Source organism: Rattus norvegicus, chromosome 3 (genome assembly GCF_021556685.1).
Source record: "Rattus norvegicus strain SHRSP/BbbUtx chromosome 3, alternate assembly SHRSP_T2T, whole genome shotgun sequence".
Lineage (NCBI taxonomy): Eukaryota > Metazoa > Chordata > Mammalia > Rodentia > Muridae > Rattus > Rattus norvegicus.
In genome coordinates this window covers 167701505-167724998 of record NC_141536.1, presented here as the reverse complement: position 1 = coordinate 167724998, position 23494 = coordinate 167701505, and the positions used below count along the sequence as shown (strand labels likewise).

The following is a 23494-nucleotide window of genomic DNA, read 5'->3' as shown; positions in this document are numbered from 1 at the left end:
ATGTGTATGTGTGCATACATATGTGTGCTTGTGTATATGTGTCCATGTGTGTGTACACATGTATGTGCATTTGTGTGTGTGCATGTGTATGTGTGTCCATGTGTGCATGCGTATGTACTGTTTGTGTGTGTATGTGTGTATGTACATGCTTGTGCATGTGTGTATATGTGTGTCCATGTGTGCATGTGTGTGCATGCGTATGTGTGTGTTCATGTATGCATATGTGTGCACGCATATGTGTGTATAAAGTATATCTGTCTGTTCCTTAGAGAACCCTCACTGATGCAAAGCTGTATGCTGCAGGTGTTCTGCTCTGGCCTGACACTTCCAACCAGAGGCAGGGCAGAGACACAGAGGGGCTGTACTGAGACCACTGCTGGCCCTGGAGGCACATTTCCACTCTGGTTTACCTGGAGATCATCAAGAAGTGCTAATGTGGGGGTTGGGGACTTAGCTCAGTGGTAGAGAGCTTGCCTAGCAAGCGCAAGGCCCTGGGTTCAGTCCCCAGCTCCGGAAAAAAAAAAAAAAAAAAAAGAAGTGCTAATGTGGGAGGGGCCTGAACTGTGCACAGCCTCCTGGGAGGCTGGGAGAGGAGGGTCCCTGCCACCACTTGCTTCTCCTCCACAGAATGAGTTGGGGACAGTGAGATGTGAGCTGGTCCAGGCTCCACAGGCCAGTTCTTTTATACTTTATACAAATGCATCTAGACCCATTGGGTTCAAAAAATGGAGCATGGGGCCTCCTGTCTCTGTCCTGTAGAGAACAACATACAAGAGAATATCCTGCTGGGGCACTTCTTGGCCATCTAGAGGTAGGGTGGCTGATACCTGTCACCTCTGACTGGGGATATCTCTTCAAGTCAAAGTCTGTCATTTGAGCGGCCCTTGCCCACTCAAAATGTGAAGGATATCGTGATGCCTCTGAAGCTGGCTCCACCATGTGACTCTTGCAGTCCCATGACTAAGGGGCAACGTCATGTGCAGAGCAGTGATATTAGGTAGCCATCTGTGCCTCAAGCTTTCCCAGAGCCTGAGACCTGAACCTTCCCATGGTCACCTAGAATTAGCCATTACCACATTCGGTAGAGACCCACTACTCTCCTTCCCTTGTTCCGAGTGACCCACCTGGAGTAGCATGGTCCCCACTGCCCAGCATCCCGACCACATCTGGCCTCCATCCTAGAGCTGGTCCAGTGTGTGAGGCTCTAATGCTGTGGCTGGCCATGGTGGAGCTGCTTGGGGAAGCCTTTCTATCCTCACCTAAGTGCACCCACTTGAGCCGGCAGCTCAGGAGCGGCTCTAAATTTCTGACAGTAAATTGATGATGGAAATCCAAAACATTAATGTATTCTAATTGAATATTCTCCAATAAATTATCTGAGTACTTGCAGCAATTTGATTTTACTGTCCTTTTGTAAGGAACTCTCTGCTGTATCAGTATAGCCACGAGGGCAGTCAAGAGAGGGAACATTTTCTGCTCAGACAAGGGACAGTGAGTACAAAGGCCCACTTAGTTCTTTCACAGGACTGATTAAACCACAGAAGACCGGGCAGCTGAGGTGGGGGACACTGCTTTTGTCGTGTCCTGAGGCTCCAGCGTGGACAGCAGAACCAGGACACTGTAAATTACAGGGGTGCTTGTGGGGGATGTCTTGTCCTGTCTGTTGGGCTGCTCCTCCAGAATGACACCATCTCTTCCTCACCATGGGGCTAGGAAGGCACTCCTACCTGTAGCGGGGGACATGGTGGGAAAGGGTACACATTGTGAGAATGTCAGTTTCCCCGGGGAGGCCTGCTTCCTTCTGGACTGGGCTGCATCCTCCCCTGCCAGCCTGACTTCCTCTAGAGCCGTGGTCCTCAACCTTCCCAACGCTGCGGCCCTTCAACACAGTTCCTCATGCTGTGGTGACCCCCAACCATAAGATTATTTCATGGCTACTTCCTAATTGTAATTTTGCTACTGTTATGAATCGTAATGCAGACATCTGATGTGTGGTGAGGGTATCGGATATGCGACCTCTGGTGGGGGTCTCGACCCGCAGGTTGAGAACTGGTGCTCTAGAGGCTCCTGCAGTGCGGTGGGGTGTCACGTGACCACACGGCTCCCCAGGGCTGCTTTCTCCCGGCAGGGGTCGCTATACTGCCTACTATGGGACAGTCAAAGTAATCTGTGTGGGTGTTAGTATGAGTTGTTATGCTCCTCCTTGTGATGGAACCCCTGACAAAAGCACTTATTTTGGCTCACTGTGTGAGAGAGGCCACCCACCAGGGTAGAGAAGACATGGTGCTGGGAACACGGGGCTGCTTGAGCTCATCTTAGCAGATTGGGGTGACCAAAGGGGGTTGTTGGTATCAGGTGCTTTTCTCCTTTTTATTCAGATCAGGATCCCGTGGGTGGTTCTGCCCACATTCAGGGTGGCTCTTCCCTCTATGAAAACACCCCACAGACAGCGTCATGGTGGCCCTGGGTGTTTTTAGTCTAATAAAGTTGACAGCCGAAATTAACTATCACACGCCGACTAAACACACAGACACACCATTGTAAGCCACAACAGTCAGTGAGGTACAGATGACTTGAGCAGGGGCCAGAACCCTTGAGAGAAGTGCTATCAAGTTCTATGTCTTTACCTGCACTATTCCCAGTGACAATGGGGAGACCACAGAGGTGGGCGGGGCAAACAAGAGGTGGGCGGGGCGATCACAGAGGTGGGCGGGGTGATCACAGAGGTGGGAGGGCCTGGCCCTGATATTACCGGTTGACCTTATAAATCCTTAGTGACATCCATTCTGTCTGCAGTGTTGGGTCTGAGAGCTTCCCATCCCTTTAGGAACTGAAGCTGTGCTGGGTCCTGAGAAGTGGCCAGCATAGGGGATGGGGAGCGTCCGCAGGATGCTGTCCACTCAGTGGGACCCCCACCAGGCTAAAGTAAGAACTGGCTTGCTAGTAAACTAGAAAACAAGCAAGCTGGAGGCCGCTTGACACCCACTGTGACTGGGGTTTAGTGTGAGGACTTAGCTCTAAGACAAGTTTGCTGAGAACAATGGAGTTGCAGAAGGTACTGGGGAGGGAGGAGGAGTCAGGCACAGACAGGAAGAAGACTGTAGGTAGACTACCCTATTTAAGATGGCTACTTCCTGCTTCTTCTGCTTGTCCAAGACAGAATTGGTGGCTGTTTCCTGCTGGAGGGAACTATTTGGTGGCTTTCACACCTCCTGTGGTGGGGCAAGGGGAGAGGTTCCTGTGGTGAGAACCAGGTTCCCTTTCTTTGTCTAAATTATCCAATCCCCTGTAGCCGCACAAAACAGCCAATTTTGAGCAGAAAGGAGAACTTGCTCCATCCCTAAACACATAAAAGTCTCCTCTTTGCCAAACAAACTCAGACACCATCTTTGGATCCCCTTCCCTCTAGGGAATCTGTGTGCTTTGCTTGATGCTTTTATTCTGCGTTTACAAAACAAACACGTCTGTCTGTCTGTCATCATCATCAATCATCTATCATCTATCATTTCTCTATCCATCTACCTATTTACCTACCTACATATCTGTATTTGTGCTTGCCCGTGCGAGTTTATATGTAGAACCTGCATACAGGAGCCTGCAGAGGCCAGGAGAGGGCATCCAATCCCATGGAACTAGAGTGACAGATGAAGCCTCCATGTGGGTGCTGGGAACGGAATCTTCTGCAAGCTCAGCGAGTGTTGACCATTGAGCTGTCTCTCCAGCTCCTTTCCTGACTTTTTATTGTTAAATTGGCACATGTGCATATGCATCCACACATATGCACACACTCACATGTGCCCACACACATGTGCACACACATGCACTCATGCACATGCTCCACGCACCTGCACATTATACTTGTGAAAATACATGTGAAAACAGAGAAGCAAACACACTTGGCTTCCACCTGGTTGAGCTATTGTGGCTGTCAGCATTGGATCAAGTGACCTTCTGTCAGTGCTACTTATGATCTCTCTGCTGAGACACTGCCTATGTCACCTTCTGCAGGGCATTGTCCCCACATGGAGTGGTTTTGTGGCAGCTTCCTCCTCTTGTCTGTAGCTATTCCTGGGGCTAACTTTCTAGCAGGGTCCCGTTTGCATGGCTTCTTGTCTCCTCAAATCCCGGCTTCCAAAATTAAATGACTTGTCCCCCAAGAACACTGCGTCTCCTCCTCCTTGTCTCCAGTCAATTTGTGCTGCCGACGCCACGGACAACCTCCCCAGTTAACAAATTCTGAATTTCTATTAGATTCAGCTGTGGAACAGACCTCTTTCTACAAGTCCTGTTTTATCCTCCCCTGCATCTTGCCAGCAGTCAAACTTCATGAGCACGTTAGAGCGGCGAGCGGCTTTCAAAGCTCATGCTGACATCCCGTTAGAAGCCATCAGCACTGCTGGGGACCTGGAGCCCAATCTGGAGGGACAAGCGGAAGCTGAGCGCTGGTGTTTTTGACCGCTATGGGAGAGCTCTCTACTCTTTCCCCAAATCTCCAAAAGGGAAAGGGGTGCCCCACGCAGCCCAGGCCGGTGCTGGGATTCTACACTAGGGACTGTGTCCAGCGTTTCCTACTGTTCCTCTGGGAGCTTTCCAGGGTGGTCACCACTGTGCTAATCAGCCTGCCATTGCTATGGTGTCACCCAGGATAACTGACCTATAAACAGAGGTTTATTTTGGTTCCTGATTTTGTAGGCCTCTGTCCAACAGACTCTGTGATTTGTGCCAATGGCGGCACAAAGTGCTGTATACTGGAAGTTGTTTACCGGCAGCCCGGTGCGGTATCGACAACGCTGGCATCGCCTGCACACTGTATCCCTCAAACACCACCTCTTGAGTGCCTCTCCCTGCCCTCCATCTCCTAAACAGCCACTCTCCTTCAAAGGTGTCAAACTAGGAGCCCAGCCATCTCTGCACAAGCGTCTGAGTGCACTTTGCTGACCCACGCATCTCCCCGCCCCCATCGATAAGCAAAAACCGCTGGGACTTATGGGTAATGTCTCCCACAGCCACTCCTCCTGTGCTCGGAATGGAGACTGCGGGCCAGCTCCACAGGTGAACCAGTGAGATCATGCCACACTTTGCTATCAGCCTGCACGCCCAGCGGTTCAGTTGGTGACAGTCACACTTCCCTGCAGCCCCATGGTGCTTTGCCATGGACCGTGTGGCTCAGCCCATGCTTCACCACGGACTGGTGTGACTCGGCTCGTGGGGACCATCTCGTACTGTGCACCTGACTGCTCAACTTCCTAGCTGTTCTTGTCAGCTTTCCTGCACGTACAGTGATCTGTCCCCCGTTGGGTAGAGCACTTAGGAAGAGACACACTATTCCTTTCACGGAAAAAGCCTGCAATTAACCGGGGTTTGGGAAGAACACTCTGCCTCTGCTTCCACCCACGTTCTCATTTAACATATTTTATCAGAATGAAATGCCTTAATGAGCACGGAACTGCAGCTAATCCCAGCTGAACCTCTGCGTGTGCCAACTCTGCTGCCCGCCCATCAAGCTGCATTCATGCTCTGATGTGGGCTTCTGGAGCACTGCCCTGGAACACCGACAGGAAATCAGGGGCTTCCTGCCGAACTAGCACCGCGGAGCACACTCGGAGTAACGGTCTGTGCTCCGTGAGAGCCAGCAACAGAAACGTGATGTGGGTGTGGTTGTGTGAATGATGTAATGTGTGTGTGCACGAGGTGGGCTTGTGTGTACATGTGAGTGTGTTTGAAATGGCTGGCGTGTGTGGGCCATAGGTGTATGTGCATGTTTATGTGTACATATGTAGGAAGGGGGAATGTATGCATGGATTAGGTTTCCGTGTGCATGTGTGCATTTGTGCATATGTGAAGTGGGATGCTCTGTGTTCACATGTGCATATATGCATACATGCATTTATGGGGTGGGGTGTGTATATGTACATGTGTATATGAGGTGGCCTGCTGTGTACACAGTCAAAACATGGTTCCTTTATTCTCCTCACAGGTTTAGATTGCCCAGCTTGCAGTATCTGCTGCCTGCTGTTGTCTCCAGACACACTTCCCCATGTCTGTGAGACCAGTAGAGGACAAATGCCCGTGCTATGCAGCCATCCCCAAAGGAAGGCCATGCACAGACAGCTCCTTCTGACATGCCGTGAACTCAGAGAGAGGTCTCCAGTGGACAGTGGATCCAGGACTCTGCTGTTTGGGACAAAGTGAGCTCCAACCTGCCCGGCCATCTTGGACCACTGACACATCTGTGTGGGTCAAGCATTTCAAGAATCTTGGCAGAGGCCACCCCCACCCCCGGTGTCCCCCATCCTCAGTGGCATACAGGTAGCACTTTCTGGGTGCATGGCTCTGCCCACAAAGTCCTCCTGTAGTTTTGTTATGTTTCCCCTGTCTGTAGACAGTAGGACAAAGACCAAGGACTTAGGGTCTTTGTCCAAGCTGCAGTGCTTCTAAGCTCTGACCCCATTCCTGTCCCTGAACACGCCTTTTGTATGTGAACAGGCCAGAGTCCTCTATCCCTGTCGCTCACTACCCAGGAGAATGACTTAGAACAGACCTTCCCGGAGGCTGGGGATGAATCTGATTGGCAGCTGTCAATCAAGGTTCTGCTTGCAACTTATTTTCAAGAATTGCGCCCCCTCCCCCTACATGCTGCCTGGACCCACTCACTTCACACATGTGACCCAGAGAGCCTTTGAGATTTGGAGACTGGACTATCTCAGAGAAATGAGCCAGCTCTGAGGAAGAAGGGCTGGGCTGAGTGACACAGATCCCCCACACTGTCCCACCTGATGATGTTCAGGAAGGAGCTGTGGAGGATGGAAAGCCCACTGTGGGGCCTCAGCTCCCACAATGCTGTGTGCAATGTCTGCTAAGACATTAGCACCCTGCAGCACCCTGGCGGATCTCTAAGACACTCTGCTGTTCCCATGGTCTCCCCGAGGCTCACACTGAGGCTCCGGGTAGATGCTCTGGTCGGTCGGTCACCATGTTCATAGCTACTTTCCATATGACACACAATGCAGTGTTGCAGACATGGCTGGATGAAACACCAATTGATTTATATATTAAAGTGAAAGACTTGGAGAAAACCTTTCAGTAATGAAAACAGAACAGAGGCATGCGCTGTCTGGGGAGGGCTGAGGCTTGTGTACAGTGTGGGGACTACAGGGCTGACAGCAGCATCGTCTTAGGAGACATTTCATACAGCAACGTGGGAGCTGAGGCCCCCACAGTGGGCTTTCCATTCTCCACAGCTCCCTCCAGGCCCTGCCTCTCACTCACAGGGCAGTTCCAGGGGATGTGTACACTCAGAAAAGCCTCGTACCCACTGTGGTAAGAGTGTGCGCAGAGGCCGGGGACACTGCCACAGAGTCTCCCTGGATGTGTGCTGTGTGAACCAGAGTTTCTGTTGTAAAGGCCTTGTCACTCTTGGATAGACTAGGAAACACGCGGGGCTCATGGTAGTGACACAAAATGCTGGGGGCTCTGGTGATACCTGCGCACTGAATACACGCCTTCATTTGCTATGAAAGGAACGCATGAGTGGCCCGAGAATGTGTCCTTCTGCATTCTCTGGCCATCCGTGACCCTTGCAACACCCCAGAATCCTTATTTTCATAGGTTCTTCCCAGGATCGTGTCCCCATGTTTCACCGTGGTGACCATTGTCACAGATGTGCAAGTGCCCCACGGGGAAAAACACAGGCAGTCAGATCACGGACAGGAGTCACACACGCTTCCACAGACAGGACAGTGGTACATGAATAAACCCCAGAGCAGTTGCTGTAACTGGAGTGGGCCTGTTGGCTTGGAAGAAGAGCATCCTCCTAGAGTTTTTGGATCTGCGATTTGCCTGTTCCTTTACAGTAGTGTCTCCCATACCTGAATCTCCCCTGGCTGGAAGAGACATCTCCACGCCAGCCTTAAGAACAACCAAGGCCCACTTACCCTGACGAGCTGCTGGGGGAAGGGCCCACGGGAGTTCTCGGGAACGTTGATGGGTGGGATGACCCAGTCACGCTTCTGCCTCCTCAGCCCTCCGGAGCTCTGGTGTTGTTGAGGCCATGGCAGCAGTGTGTCCTTCGGGAGCTGAGAGGGGTCCAGGGCCACTGTCTTCCCTTTCTGAGGGAGGAGAGTCAGAGAAGCCAGGTTAGGTTTTGTACAAAGACACCTGTTAGGAGGTTCTGTGTTCACCCCTACTGGCATGGAAACATGGGGGACACTGGGGAAGGGGCAGGGGTCTTGTCATATGTTGTGGAATTAGAAGAAATAGAAACCACAAAAGGAGTCAATATAGCTCCTTAATGAATTCCGTGGATAACGTTTTTTTTATTATTTTTAAAATTCTTTTGGTGCTGGGGGTGGATGTATTCGAAAGAAAACCCACAAAGGGTCACTAGCCCCAGTACAAAGAGCTTTGGCCAACTAATCATTTCTTTCATAACAAGAAGAGAACACGCATAGATCATTTATACCCCAATAGACACTGAGCACCCACAATCTGCAACATCTTCCATGAATCAACAATGCTAATTAGAGCGATATACCCGTTCACTTGTCAGTCTGACAAGATGAGGCACTCATTCCCTGTGGATGGACAGCCCTAGCATTGGCCCTGTGGGTGGACAGCCTCAGAGTCGACACTGTGGATGGACACCTTTACATGTAGCTCCAGCTGGCTTGGAACTCAGTTGAACCTAGGAGGACCTTGGCTTAGCCTCCCAAGTGCTGGCTCTCACTTCTGGGGACCCTGTGGAGTGGCAGCCCCCTTTGACTGTGTCTGTCTGGGGTGGGATAGAGACGCCGCACCTTCCCATGAAGGAAGTGGGGACCGAGGTTTGTCTCCCTGCTTTGGTTGTCTTTTAAACACACTGGGAGAGGACAGGGCTTGAGTTCCAGGCTGGCACCACCCCTGCAGCTGTACACCAAGAACCTTGTTAGAAACACTCATTCCTTAGCCCCAGGTCTGGTCAGCTCAGGAGTGGGCTGGACGTCTGTGTCTATTGAGTCTTTGGGTGAAGGACATCATTGGTTTTCAGACACGGGTGCCCATTGCAAATTTCACGAACCCCAGATGTCAGGCTCACCTGTCCCAGGTGCCTGCTCTGGAGGGAAGGGGTTATTTTTTCCAGCATTAGGTCCAACCCCAGGCCTTATGAATGCTAGGCAAGGAATGCCACCCCGATCTCTGTCCTCCTTGTTTTCTCTCCCTTCTTTTCTTCTCTTTCTTTCCTCCCTTGCTTCTTTCTTTTTCTCTCTCTTTCTTTCTCTCTCTCTCTTTCTTTTTCTTTCTTTTCTTCTTTCTATCTTTCCTTTCTTCCTTCCTTTGTTCTTTCTTTCCTTTCTTTCTCTCCTTCCTTCCTCCCTTCCTTCCTTCCTTTTTTAAATTTAATTTTAAGATAGGAACTCACTGTATAGGCCGCACAGCCAGGCTTTGGACTAGTGATGTTCCTGCCTCTGCCCCTGGAATAGCTGGTCTCACAGGCTTGTAGCCACCAGACCCTGTAGACTGCTTGTTCTCATTCAGAGCACATCCCAGAGGTGGCCAGCCTCTGGGAGGGGATTCCGCTTGTCCCCAGTGCTTCTGGTGTGGTGAGGCAGAGCCCATCAGGCTGTCTCACCCAGAGGCGCCTCTTCAATGGTAGCCACTTCTGCTGAGGCCTCTAATTGCAGACTGGAAACTCCAAGCACCTCTCACACATCCGCTTAAAAACCTGCCTTTATCTTCATTTGCTTAGAAAAGAGCTTGCACGGCGTTAATTTCCCAAGTGTTGTTTAAATAAATTGCACATATTTGCTACTGTTTTAAAGCTGTGAGACAAATGTAATAACAAAATCTGGTGGAAGTCAATGCCAGACCTGCGCAGGCTTCTGCCTTGGAAGAAGCACCCACCGCTCTGGGAGAAAAATCGTCGAAGGCAATTAGCGGCCAGCCTGGCGGGAAAGGCGGGTTCTCCTAAACATATGAGCATCCGGGCCCTTTCTGAACATGGCACAGGAACACGGATGCACAAATATGCTGTTATGAATGACGCTTCCACTACCCCCACCCCCACCAACCCCCAGCAATTCTCCCTAATGGTGGACACCAGCTGATTTTCTTCTCTCTGTGTTTGCCAGTGACGGGTAAGGGAAGGTGAGGTTCACCGCTGTTACTAAGCATTGCAGAGTACATCCATATCTGCGTGGTACTCCGCATGTGTGCATGTGACTGGCACACACGCAGAGGGAGATGTGTGTACATAATGACACGTGTCCGGACTCCTCTGCAGCCCGCTTCCTGCTGGGTTTCTGCATCTCAGTGTCTTGAGAGTCTCTGGACATGCTAACACTTTGCTCCTTGCTCTCGCTCCAGCTCAGCTGATGAACTGAAGCCTTGCTCACAACCTTTGTGACTGCTGTCTGGGCATTGAGCATACAGCTTCAAGAGGAAAGCCTCGCTGTGCCCCTTGCTGCTGGACCTTAGGGTAGCTGTGCGGAAGGTGGGCTGGTGACAGAAGAGGAGAAATCTGACCCATAGCATCCCAGAACCAGGGTCTGATTTCCCCTAGAGCTGTGGTTCTCAACCCACAGGGGTGGCAGATCAGGTATTCTGTATATTTTCTTATTTACATTACTATTCATAACAGTAGCAAAATCACAATTGTGAAGTAGTAATGACATAATTCTGTGGTCGGGTCACCACGATGTGAGAAAGTGTATTAGAGAGCCACGGCATTAGGAAAGCTGAGAATCACTGCACTAATTATAGCTAGCCCTGCCCCATCTATCTCCCCCCTCCTCGATCCCAGATTCAAGGATCTGTCTGTCCTTTAGGCTGATCTAAGGCAGTAGATTATAAGGATCCAGGCCAGCCTAGGATCATGGGACTCCAAGGCACCAGCTGTCCAGCTGTCAGACTCATAGCCTAAATCTGTTTGATTCCTCGATTCTCTCTTCCTCCTTCCCTCCCTCTTCCCTCTTTCCTTGAGCTGGGATCTTACATAGTCCAGGCCGGCCTTGAACTTGTGACCCCCTCCCCCTAGTTTCTGCTTCCAAAGTGCTGGGATCACAGGTGCTCTTCCACCCCACTTGTCTTTTTTCTTTCTTTTTTCAAATATGAATTCTGATTATTAGCCTCAGATCTTCATGGTTGTAAGATAAAGGGCTTTAACAGCTAAGCTGTTTTTTCCACCTGAACATCAGCCTTTAAGGAAAAATGGCAATGGTGGAATGTGCATCTTGTTCTGCAGTGTGCGTCTGTGTGCATGCATGTGTGTGTGCACGTGTGTGCATTGTGTGTGCATGTGTGTGGTGTGTGTGCATGTGTGAATGTGTATGCATATGTGTGCATGCATATGTATGCATGTGTGTGTGTGCAAGTGCAAGTGTATGTGTGTGCACATGTGCCTGTGTGTGAATTATCCTGGGAGGGGGTCTGGCAGTCCTTCTGTATCAACTGGTCTTGGATCCCTCTTGTAGGTTTCATGGACCCACCTCAAACACAGGCTCCTTCCTTTTCTCCCTCTCACAGGACAGTAACAAGATGCTCAAACTTGAGGACACATAGGTTGTCACTTCAGGGAAGAGGTGAGACATATAAACAGTGGCAGCCTGAGGACTTCCCCTGGAAGGTAGAGGCTCCAACTCATGGGCGACCTGTATTTGAGACGCAAGCACCGGCCTTATCCTCCCCTTGTCCGCAGCGGGCAGTGAGTCACCTCACAACCCTGTCCTGCCCAGGCCCGGGGCTCTGTCCTGCCCAGGCCTTACTTGGCCTGTAGGTGAGTTGGTCTCCGAGCAGGACCCTGAGGGTAACTGCCTGTGGCTTCTCAGTGAGATCTCCAGGGCTGCTTCATATTAGCAAGAAGCTGAGTCAGTTCCCTGTGGGCTCCATTCACACGTTGGGGATGAATAATTCAACACCGATCTGGGGCAGGTTTTAAATAACCATATTTTTTTTTTTTGAGACAAGGTCTCACTATATTGCCCAGCTGGCCTGGAGCTTGCTATGTAGACCAGTCTGGTTTCGAACTCACGTCAGTCTGTTGGTTTCTGTCTCCTAAGGGTGGGGACTAAAAGTATGCACCACCCCACCCCGTGATCTTTAAAGATAACAAATTGGAGTTAGAATATAATGTGGAAAACGACCTTTCCTCATTGTTCCCTGATGTCCAACCCGCTCATCTTCTACAGGGAATCACGCAGGAGCCTGGGCTTTACAGTCAACAGGTTTAAATGTGAAACAGGCAGGTGCGGTCACACAGGGTCCTGCGAGGGACAGTGTGCCTGGGACCAGAAACTCCTCAACACCTGTTCCAGGCATGGGTCTGCCATATTGGTTTTGCAACGGGGAGAGATGTGGTTTGCAGTGGGCAGAGACCAGTTTGCAGTGGGTGGGAACTGGCTTACAGGTAGATGTTGATCAATATTTCCTAAATCTCTGTGACGGCAGTCCTGAGGGCTAGCAGGCCCTGTGCCAGGCCTCTGGACTGGGCATGGTAGGTTCCTGCAGCTGGAGTGGATATGCCATGGAGGCATGCTCTCAGTGAAGGGACACTGACAAGACCTAGAAAATGGACCATCCTTACCCGATTCCCACAGCTACGGGAGTATGGTCAGTCAGCCCTGGGATGCCACTCACTGGGCTCCTGCACACTTGTACAAAGTCCCTTGAGAGACAGAGGATTTCTCATTGCTGCCCAGAGTCTGGAAATGGGATTGCTTTAAGGTTCCCAGACGCCAGTTCTGTAACACTGGATGGTTGAGCCGCCTGACTTTGGAGATGGGGTGAACCAGCACAGACGATAGTGCTCTCCCAGCTCCCCAGTCACCGGGTCTGGGTGAACATGCTGGGTGCCTCTTAGCACCTTAAATTCCTCCCAATTTTGAGAAAAGGGCATATGTGTTCATCTTCCTGATTCAGTAAAAGCAGCTTATGAAAGCTTACACATTGGCTCCCGAGGGGCACACAACAGGGCCCTGGGACAAAGACTCTTAGTCAAGGTGTGACATTGACAACTTCACTTCAGTGAGAAGCAGTCGAGCAGCTTCTATCACCCAAGAATGTGACTCTTTGGAAAGACTCCGGTTGGCAGCACAGCCCTGTGAACCCCTAAGGCTGGCATGTGGTCTCCACAGCAGCCTGCAGTCCTTGTTTGCATAAGCAGAGAGTAGGACCCAGTGGCTGGACACAGAGTAAAGTGTGTAGGGGCAAAGGAGTGGGGGTATTTCGTGGCCCCATTTTCTTCCTCTTGCTCTTCTGACCAGGACATTCCATCAGGAAGAAATGGTAAGTCTCGGGTGGGGGTGGCAAAGTGGGGATCTGCCTTCTTGCCTATGTGTGCTTGTGCGAGCATCCCCAAGCCAAGGCTCCCTCCTGCAATCATAAAGGAGAGGAGGAAGTATGTGATGCAGGCATGGAATCTCAGCTATGTGCTAAGCTGAGGCAGAGGACTGAATGCTCAAAGGCTGCCTGCAAGACAAGTGAAGTCCTGGCACAAGAGAGAAGGCGAAAAGAGGAGTTGGGATGCAGCTCCATGGTAGAGTGCTTTCCTAGTGCACACAAGGCCCCTGGCTCTGATCCATACCACAAAAGTAATAAACTAAGATAACATGGAGGTGGCAAAGGCAGGGGACACACAGCTCCAAGGAGCAGAGAAAGGTAACTGACAGAGGAGCCTGAGATCAGAGAGTTTCTTCCCACAGAAAGAGACCCACAGCCATAGCCATGGACAGGGTGTGTAAGGGGCCAGCAAGATGGTTCAGCAGGTACAGCACTTGCTGCGTATGGTGATAGGGAGCGAGATCAATCCCCGGGACCCACGTAAAGATGGAAGAAGAGAACTCATTCTGCAAAGTTGTTCTGTGACCTTCCCATGCACACGCGGTATGCATGTACCAAAACACACACACATACACACACGCACACGCACAGGCACAGGCACATGCACACACACTTACACAGATATACACAGACATTACACACATACATACACACATGCACACATATACACAGATACAATACACAGACACACACATATACTCATGCACATACACATCGTACATATACACAGACACATACACATACACATAATACACACATATACACATAGACACACACAGACACATACACTCATGCACATACACATATACACAGACACACACATATACAGACACATATGCACATATACACAGACATATACACACATACACATACAGACACACACACATGCAAGCACACACACATACACACATATATACAGACACATACATGCACATACACACATATACACAGACACATACATGCACATACACACATATACACAGACATGCACACGCACACACACATACACACATATATACAGACACATACATGCACACACACATATACACAGACACATACATGCACATACACAAAACACATACATGCTCATACACAAACACACAGAGACACATACACTCACGTACACATGTATTCACATGCACACACACACACATACACACATATACACACATACACAATATACATGGACATACACACAAAGACACATGCACACATGCAAGCACACACACATATACACATATACAGACACATACATGCACATACACACATATACACAGACACACATATACACAGACACACACATGCACATACATACATATACACAAACACATACACACTCTCTCTACCAGGAAAATTATAATTATTAAAAACCCACAAGGCATCTAACCTGCCAAGTGTATTTGGCTTCACAGCTGCAGGGTGGTGGGGGAGACAGGAACTCTGTGGCCTCATCATGTGGCTTCTGCTAAATGGTGGTTAAAGACTGGGCACAGGCAACTCAATTCCTAGATATGTGTATGGCAGGGGTAGAGTTGTATAGACTTGGACCTTCCTGCTAGCCAGAAGGGCATGGCCTTTCTCCTGGGTATTACCACCAGACACAGCCCTTCAGTCTGTGGCCCAGTAGAGGGATGTGGCCACTGGAGGGTTTTACACTTGATCTTAGCCAAAAGGCCGAGAAGCGATCACTGGAGGATTTTAAATACTTCCGGCTATATGTTGAAGAGAAAGAGTCTAGCTGCGGCCCCAGGCAGATGGTGTTCCCAGCAGAGAAGTTTCTGGAATCTTCAAAGCCTACCTACTTCCCTGGTCCCTCCCAGCATCCAGCAATTAACAGCTGCTAAACTAGCATCTTCCTCCTCTTACCCAGCAGCCTTTGCTGCCATACAGGCTCCAGCTCCCAATGGCTACAGCTCTGTATGTAGTCAGGTAAACACAGTGTCACTGGGATTGTAGCCTGAAGACCTAGGTGCTTCCTCCAACCCAGAGGTAAATACGGAGCTAACCCAGGGCATGCAAATAATTTGTGTCTCAAGTCTAGCATTCCGAGGTTGCTAACTGGGTATGGATCTGCGTCAAAATGGAGGGCTATTCCTGAATTGTGAATGAGCTCGGCTCACACTGGAATAGGAGAAGATGAGCCACGGCCCTCAAATAAATCTATTGATAGCTGTCTTCCATTTCTCTGTCTTACCGTGTGTGTGTGTGTGTGTGTGTGTGTGTGTGTGTGTGTGTGTGTGCGCGCGCGCGCGCGTGCGCGTGTGTGCGGGTGAGCGCGTGTGGTTTGTAAACTTTTGTTGTGGTGGTTTCCCCAGAGATGAAGATTCAACATGTTTCAATATGGAAAATGTTGGGGGTCTCTCACCACTGACAAGCCTGGCATTGCTTTTAACTGAGGGTAATTAGATGTTGAGGCTCCTCCTTGCTTCTCCCTCTCCCCTCTTCCCTCTCACCCTCCTGGAGGAACTCTGAGCTCTTCGTGTCCATTCCTTTGCCTCTTCCTTTTCAGTATAACTGGGAAAGGGTCCATTTTGTTTGTCTGCAAAGCATACACATTTAAAATATTTAGCTAGGCTTCTGTCTGCAACTGTCTACCCGGTTTCCATAGTAGCCAAGGAACAGCTGAGGCAGAATAAACTGGCATTTAACAAACAAAATAAAACAGCAGAGAGATAGCCACAGTTACAAACAGAGCAAGGAGAGATTACACACACCTTTGTATGAGTTCACTCGGAAAAGGCCCCAGGTGGGTGTTGGATGCGGTCCTTGCTAGGAGCTGGATGCCACTGTGTTTCCACTTTGTTTACGTAAACTAAGTTCATTTGCACTGTTGGCCAAGCTGGGAGGTGCTGGAATTCCACTGAGGTGTGTGTGGAAAAGCTTCCTGAACAAGGTGGATTGTTTTGTCATTCCCCGTCTGGAAGGACCTCGGACTTGAACCTTCTGTGTGAGCCACCTACTGTGTGCGGAGTACTACTGTGTGCACCAGCTTTTCATTTACTCATGAACATAGCGTAGAACTGTGGAATCCAGTGCTGCCCGAGGCCCTGGCATTCGAACTCAGACTGGATCCCTCAGAGATGCAGCCCTCAGTCCTCTGCTCCTTCTTTTGAAGGTGATGGCTGACCCAGAGGGTGGAAATGACTGTTCCGTTAGGGGGGGCTTGCACTCCGCTCTGATGCCTATGTGCAGAGCAGGAGTGTTGTGAACTGTGGGTCCCACCACTGTGTGCACTGCAGACAAGTGTGAACTGTGGGTCCACAATCCTGGGCACTGCAGACAGTCTGGTGTGTAAGTCTCACTATCGTGGGCCTTGAAGGCAGTGTGATGTGCGAGTCTCACTATCCTGGGCACTGCAGGCTACTTGACCTCCATCCAAATGACCCCAGGCGCACCTCCCACCCACAACATCCAGAATGATTCTAGAGGTCACCAAACACCCTGGATGAGAACAGAGTACTCCAGAGACTGCGCGGGCAGGCCTACACTGCTGTAGGCTGGGCAAGAGACAGGATGGCTACATCTGGGCAGATTCATGACATAGTGACTCAGCCCTGAGGCCTAGGGCAATGGCAGGAGCTGTCATGGTAACAGTGACATGAACAGCAAGTGGCAGAAGGTGCGCCCATCGGTGTCCTGGAGAGGTAGCCTGGCCACGGGGCTTTGGATGTAGGAGAGCCCTGTAGTCAACTGTCATGGTGCCTAGGCAAGCACTCCTACCTCCTGTCGCCCACGTACCCATCAAGTAAAGGGTTAGGACCCTCTTGGAGTGCGAGAACGACACCCAAATTTGAAGTTCAGTAGTTTTTGACCCACTCTGAGGGGGACAGTACCAGAATACCAGTAAACCAGCCAGCGTTGGGGCTGGAGGGCTGTCACAGAGCAGTGACAGGGAAGATCTGGGGACACTCATTTAAGCCCATCACCTGTGCCCTTCCTCAACATGACGACGCAATTTCATGGACTGCATGAGGCTCTGACACTGATGGGTGCTCACTGCTGACAAGCAGTGGCTCCTGGGCTGTGGCTCCATCCATGTCCCTCTCCCATATGGTGTCTTAGCAGCTCTGGCTGGCAGTCACAAGATACACATGAACCAGTCACCACATGTGTCTCCTAGTCCCAGGGCATCCAGCCCAGACCTGCAGAGTAGTGGAGACATGATGTAGCCTGAGCTCACAGGCCCAGGAAGCTCTCTGCTCTCCTCAGGAGGATGCCAAGGACAGCGAGAGATTACCCACAGCTTGCTTGAGAGATTATCCTTGGAGCTTACTCTTCATGGCGTTCTTGGTCTCGTCAAGAAGGCGTCCATCCTTGACAGTTTTTTACATACAAGTTTCATGACCTGCGTGTCACCTAACGCCTCTAGTGGCGTCTCCTGGCAGACCATGCCTCTTGCACACATGTCTTCTGTGTAAAGCCTCGAGTCACTGCAGCCTCAGTGCAGTAGGTCCCGAGGCCTCTTTCAATGAAAGTCTCTGAACCTCTAAGTGTCTACCTCGGGTTTCAGAACACCAGGCTTCCGGAACTCACAGAGGGTGGAGGCTATCCTTCTTTCGGCACCGTTCCGCCACACACAAGGTCTCCGAGTCTCTGTGGCAATGGCTGGGGATGGTTGAGACTAATTCTTTTTTTTTTTTTTTTTTTTTTGGTTCTTTTTTTTCGGAGCTGGGTTGAGACTAATTCTTAAGACTTCTCCTTTCCATTTTCTCACAGGCGTCATGGGAGCCTCAGAGGCAGAAACAGGAATGAAGCTACCATCCTGCAGGATGGGATGCCAGCCATGACAGTCAGACGGTGGAAGAGACAGGAAGTGGGTGATGGGCCATGGACGTGTGTCAAGGAGCTACACAACGGGAGGGTAATGGACCAGGAAGAAAGAGGGTGCTGGGCCCGAGGGACAGCAGGATGGGCCTGATGGGTTGGGGGGATGGGCCCAGAGAAGGAGATAATGGACCAGGGGATAGGGTAATGGCCCTGGGGTAGAAGTTATTGAACACCGTGGCTCCTGCAATATTATCAACAGGCTGCAGAACAAAGGACTGTGGATTCAGGGGAGGGATCTTTTTTTTTTTTTGTTGTTGTTGTTGTTCTTTTTTTCGGAGCTGGGGATCGAACCCAGGGCCTTGCGCTTCCTAGGCAAGCGCTCTACCACTGAGCTAAATCCCCAACCCCTCAGGGGAGGGATCTTAAACCAAAGGTTTGATTCTCTTCCAGTGGGAGGCTAGAGTCCAAGATCAAAGTACTGGCTGGGGCTGGGACTGAGGCTGGAGCTAAGGCCAGGGCGGGGCTAGGACTGAGGCTGGGACTGAGGCTGGGGCTGGTGCTGGTGCTGGTGCTGGAACTGAGGCTGGGGCTGGGGCTGGGGCTGGGGCTGGGGCTGGGGCTGAGGCTGGTGCTGGGGCTGGGGCTGGGGCTGAGGCTGGTGCTGGGGCTGGGGCTGGGGCTGAGACTGAGACTGAGGTTGGGGTTGAGGTCAGGTTGTGGGGGCTGAGGCCCGGGGCTGGGCTCGGGGATGGGACCAGGGCTGGGGCTGAGGCTGAGGCTGGGGCTGGGGCCGGGGCTTGGCTCCTTGTCTATCTGACTCCAGGCAGGCTGACAACTTTTGGCAATCCTGGGGATGCAGAGGCCACTCTATCTTTGTTTCTTCTCCCCACAATGATCTCCCGGTGTCTGTGTCTAAAGGGTCAGCCATCATTGTGACTCCAACCCGGCTGCAAAAACCTATCTCCAAACCGGACCACCTTTTACAGCACTAGAAGTTGGGATACATTGTATCCCTTGTAGGTGGATCCCAGGGAGGCTCACAGCTGCCTGTGATGTGGTCCTTCAAAAGTGCTGATGTGCTAGAAGACCTAATATTAGTTTCATAAACAACAGTGTCTTTTTGGCAAACTACACCCACAGGCCCTATCGCCACCCTCAAGCACCATACCAGCCGGGCAGATGACAGCAGCGAGGGGTGCTTCGTCTTCGGTATTTACCATGAGGCCGTGTGTCGCTCCGATTCCTCAGGGGCACCTCAGCGCTCCACTGGGAAATATGTGACCTCATTTGCATTTTCTAATTGAATTGCTATCGGCTTTCCTGCAAGACTGCACAAAAGGACATTCTTCCAGATTTGAGCACCGCCGCACCACACACAGAAAGACGGCCTTTAATAGCTGCTGGGGGGTGGGGGGGAGGAGAGAAGTTGCCAATTTTTTATGGTTCATCTAACTGTAAAGCTGTCGGTTTTACCCAGAGCCATGGAGAGTCGCTAAAATAATGAATGGGGAGGCGTCGGGCGCAGAAGCCTCGGCAGAAGAGAAATGAAAGAACAGGACCGAGAAATTAGGGGGTCCCTGGGCAACAGTCCTCGAGGGATTTACTCCAAGGCCCCTTTCCATGAGAGCTTTCCCAAACTTAAACATTCTGTGGACGCTGCTTTAAAGGCAGCCACTTTCTTCTCTAGAACCTTGTGGAACAGAACTCTTGCTTAGGGTGCATCTCCATGTGAGTTCTTCCTCAGGCCCTGCTGGGAAGCCCTTGACATAGATGCTTTTAAGAGTGTGTATGTGCTTGTCTGGAGTGTAAGCATTTGTGCCTGCGTGCAAGTGTAACGTATATGTGTGCATACATGTATTGTGTACTGTGAACAGTGCATGTATGTGTAGTATGTGTGTAGCATATGTGTGCATGTGGTGTGTATATAGTATATGTGTGTCAATGTATAGTGTATACATAGTATATGTGTAGTGTGTAGTGAATGTGTAGTGTGTGCATATGTAGGGTGTGTGTAGTACATATGTATGCATGTATGTGTATGATTAGTGTTTTGATCCCTAGCATCATATGTATTGTATACATATATATGTATGTATATATGCATCTGTCATGTATATAGTGCATATGTGTCTGATTTAGTATATACACATGTATGTGTACTATAGGTTTGTGGAGTTTATGTGTTTGGTGCATGTGTTTATGTGTAGTGCATTTATTTGTGCATTGTATATGTGTGTGGTATGTGTGTTTGTGATGTGTATGTCCTAGGCATGCATTCGTATAGTGTTGCATGAACAATATGTGTGTGTAGTACATATTTGTACAGTGTGTGTTTAATTCATATGTGTAGGGTATGTGCCTGAGTATTTCTGTGCAGTGTGTGAGTATGTGGATATAGTGTGAGTGCATATATCTGCATGTATGTGCAGATGTGTAGTATGTAATGTATATGCATTATGTATGTGCACTTGTGTATATGTGTAGGCCAGAGGTAAATGACAGTGCCTTTCTTGATTGCTCTCCATCTTATTAAGTAGGGACAGCACAATTTTTACTCCAGGACATAGAGTAGTTTTCAAAACTTGAGGTCAGGGGGTAAACTTGAATATATTGTATAGAGACCTATGTAACCATTTAAAATATAAGGGCCTAGGATATAGTTCAATGCGAGAAGGCTCTGGTTTTGATTCTTGGCATATGTATAATACATATTATGTACGTACAATCAGACATATGTATGTGTGTACGTGCGTACATGCACACATATGTATTCATGTGCATGTATATATGTTCATACATGTGCGAATGCATACACACATGTGTACACATGTGCATACATATGTGTGTATGCATGCATGCATGCATGCAGGTATGTATGTGTATGGGGGTCGCCGGGCAACAGTCCTTGAGGAATTTGCTTCAGTGTCCCTTTCCATGAAGGCAGTCTTAGGACTTTAATGCTCTATGGACTATGTTTTACGGGTGGCCATTTCTTCTCTAGACCCTTTGTAGCTAGTGAACTCATTTTGTTGCTGGAGGCTGTCCACTGTTTCTTGAGGAATCAAGGATGGGAACTGAGTGTGTCAAGGCTTAGCTTCCAAGCCTGACAGCCTGAGTTCAGTCCCTGACATCTACACGGTAGAAGGAGAGAATGGACGGCCTCCTTTGACCTCACCATGTGTGCTGTATGTAGCATGTGTGCCCCTACGTATGTACACATGTAAACAATAATGTAAACATTTTTTTCTGGGCTTATATTCTGCCCATGTTTTCTCTCTGAATCTTGCTCTCAAAGCTACTTTAACTGAGTCTAATGGTTCTGGAGTGCTAGTAATTATGTCTCACAAGGAATCTTTGGCAGAGACTGGAGACCGTTGGGGTACAACTGTCATATACTGAGCAGAGGCAGGGGTTCAGCTAACCACAAGGTAGAATTAATATCCCTATGACCTAAAGTCCGCCTGGAATTTAAAGAGCTCTTTAAATTTGCTTCAATAAATAATGTGAGCTATTGAGTGTATCCAGATTCATCCAGATTCATCCAGATCCATCTAGATTCACTTGCTGAAGTTCACTGTTGGCACACGGAGCTCAGTTCCTCCACACCCAGCTAGTCTCATCTGCCACTCCCAGTAACTTACCTGTCACCCCTTTAGATTTTACATTTCAATACACTAGTTTTATTTATCTTGATTTCTTTTTCTTGTCTAATGGCATTGGCCTGGACGTTTGGTGTATGAGGTGGCATCGCTGTTGAGTTTGTAGATCCCCTTTCTGAGTCACTGCAAGGCCACTTCCTTTCCCAATAACCTGACTATTCCTAATATCTGGAATAGAAGCTAACGTTTAGTAATTGATATGTAGGGGATTATGCATTCTTTTAGTGCTTTGTTCTATGAATGCATAGATTGATCTTATGTTCTTAGGATAAAAACAACTCAGGCATGATTAATCAATCTATAATACAGCTCAGGCATGATTAATCAATCTGTGTATAGTTTGTTAGACTCTTGCTTATATAAATTCATAGGCAGTGATATTCCACGATGACTCTTTCTATCACATGTTCCAAATGTTTGGGTCTTTGGCTTGGAACACGATTTGGGTGGTTTTGGAAAAGGCTTTTGTTGGGAAAGTCAGTTTCTGCTGAGTTTTGGGAAAGATTCATGTTGTGGTGCAGACGTGAGTCGTGTTCACCCGGCAATGGTTTTCCTGGTTTGAGATAGACATGCTCTGGTGTTTACAGGAGTAACCTTTCCACTGAATTCTTTGGGCAGGTTTATGTGGAATTAATATTATTTCCTCCTTATAGCTAAGGAAGATCTCACTAGCATAGTTGAAATGTTCCCTTGATACAGATTTTAACTTTTTTTAAAAATAATAAACAAATTTGACTATTTCTTTACCTTTTGGCCAAGATCAAGTATAACATAGATCAGAGTTTTTCTCATGTCAGTTCTGGTAAACTTTATGCTTGCAGACTCTCAATGCTTTTGGTTTACAGCGCGTAAACACACACACACACACACACACACACACACACACACACACACACACACACACACACTCCCCTCACAGAATTTCCTAGTATCCATATGGTCAGTCAGCGCCATCTTTTCATCCTAGAATCGGTTATCTGCTGCTTCTGTCTTTTACCCAGGATGATCAACTCACATCTTTGTTGTTGTTTTGAGACAAAGTTTCTCTTTGTAGCCCTGGTTGCACTGGCACTCGCTCTGCAGACCAGGAGAACTCAGAGATCCACCTGCTGGGATTAAAGGTGTGTGCCACCACCACCCAGCCATCGATGTCATCGTTTAAGATGTTTTTTTGTCACTGATTGTGTGACTTTCTGATTCCTGTCTTTTCTCCACCCCTCCCAGATCCCATCTCTCTGCTAATTTTTTTGTTTTACTTGAGCCTCATCTTCCACCGTTTTGATAATTTCTAGGGATGGGTGCTAAGAAGGCAGTGTTCCTTTTTTAAATCCCATTGCCTGTTAAGCCCAGACATTTCACCTGGAGAACCCCACTAGGTTTATTATCCGGCCAACGCATCCCCTATTTATGTCAGTTCTGCTCCTCCAGGGGATACTAACAAAGCTTTCATGTGACTTCCAAATCTGTGGGGATTTTCCAGTTAAATTCTTTGCTATTGATTTTTTTTTTACCTTAATTACTCCGACATTAAAAAACAAAAAACAAACAAACAAAAAAGCCCCCAAAACCCAACTCACAACCCGGGCCTGTTTGGACTTTAAATATTGTAACTATGGCCAGACATTTTGGGTTAAAAATTGGGACTGGTCTTTCTGTGGTTAGAAGTCAGGGGCCCTTAACAGTGGTGGGTTCTGGGTTACAGACTTCTCTTCACAACGTTGAGCCTCCTAGTTGTATGGCTGCCCTCTGTCTCCCCA

General features: G+C 49.2%; 1 protein-coding gene across 1 annotated transcript in view; it reads right to left on the bottom strand.

Moving 5' to 3' along the window:
* The window catches only part of Cdh4 (cadherin 4), a 479197-nt gene that overhangs the window by 96557 nt on the left and 359146 nt on the right, over positions 1 to 23494 (bottom strand). Inside the window, 1 exon segment of the mRNA NM_001419540.1 lies at positions 7935 to 8108. Coding sequence (NP_001406469.1) covers positions 7935 to 8108 — 174 coding nt within the window.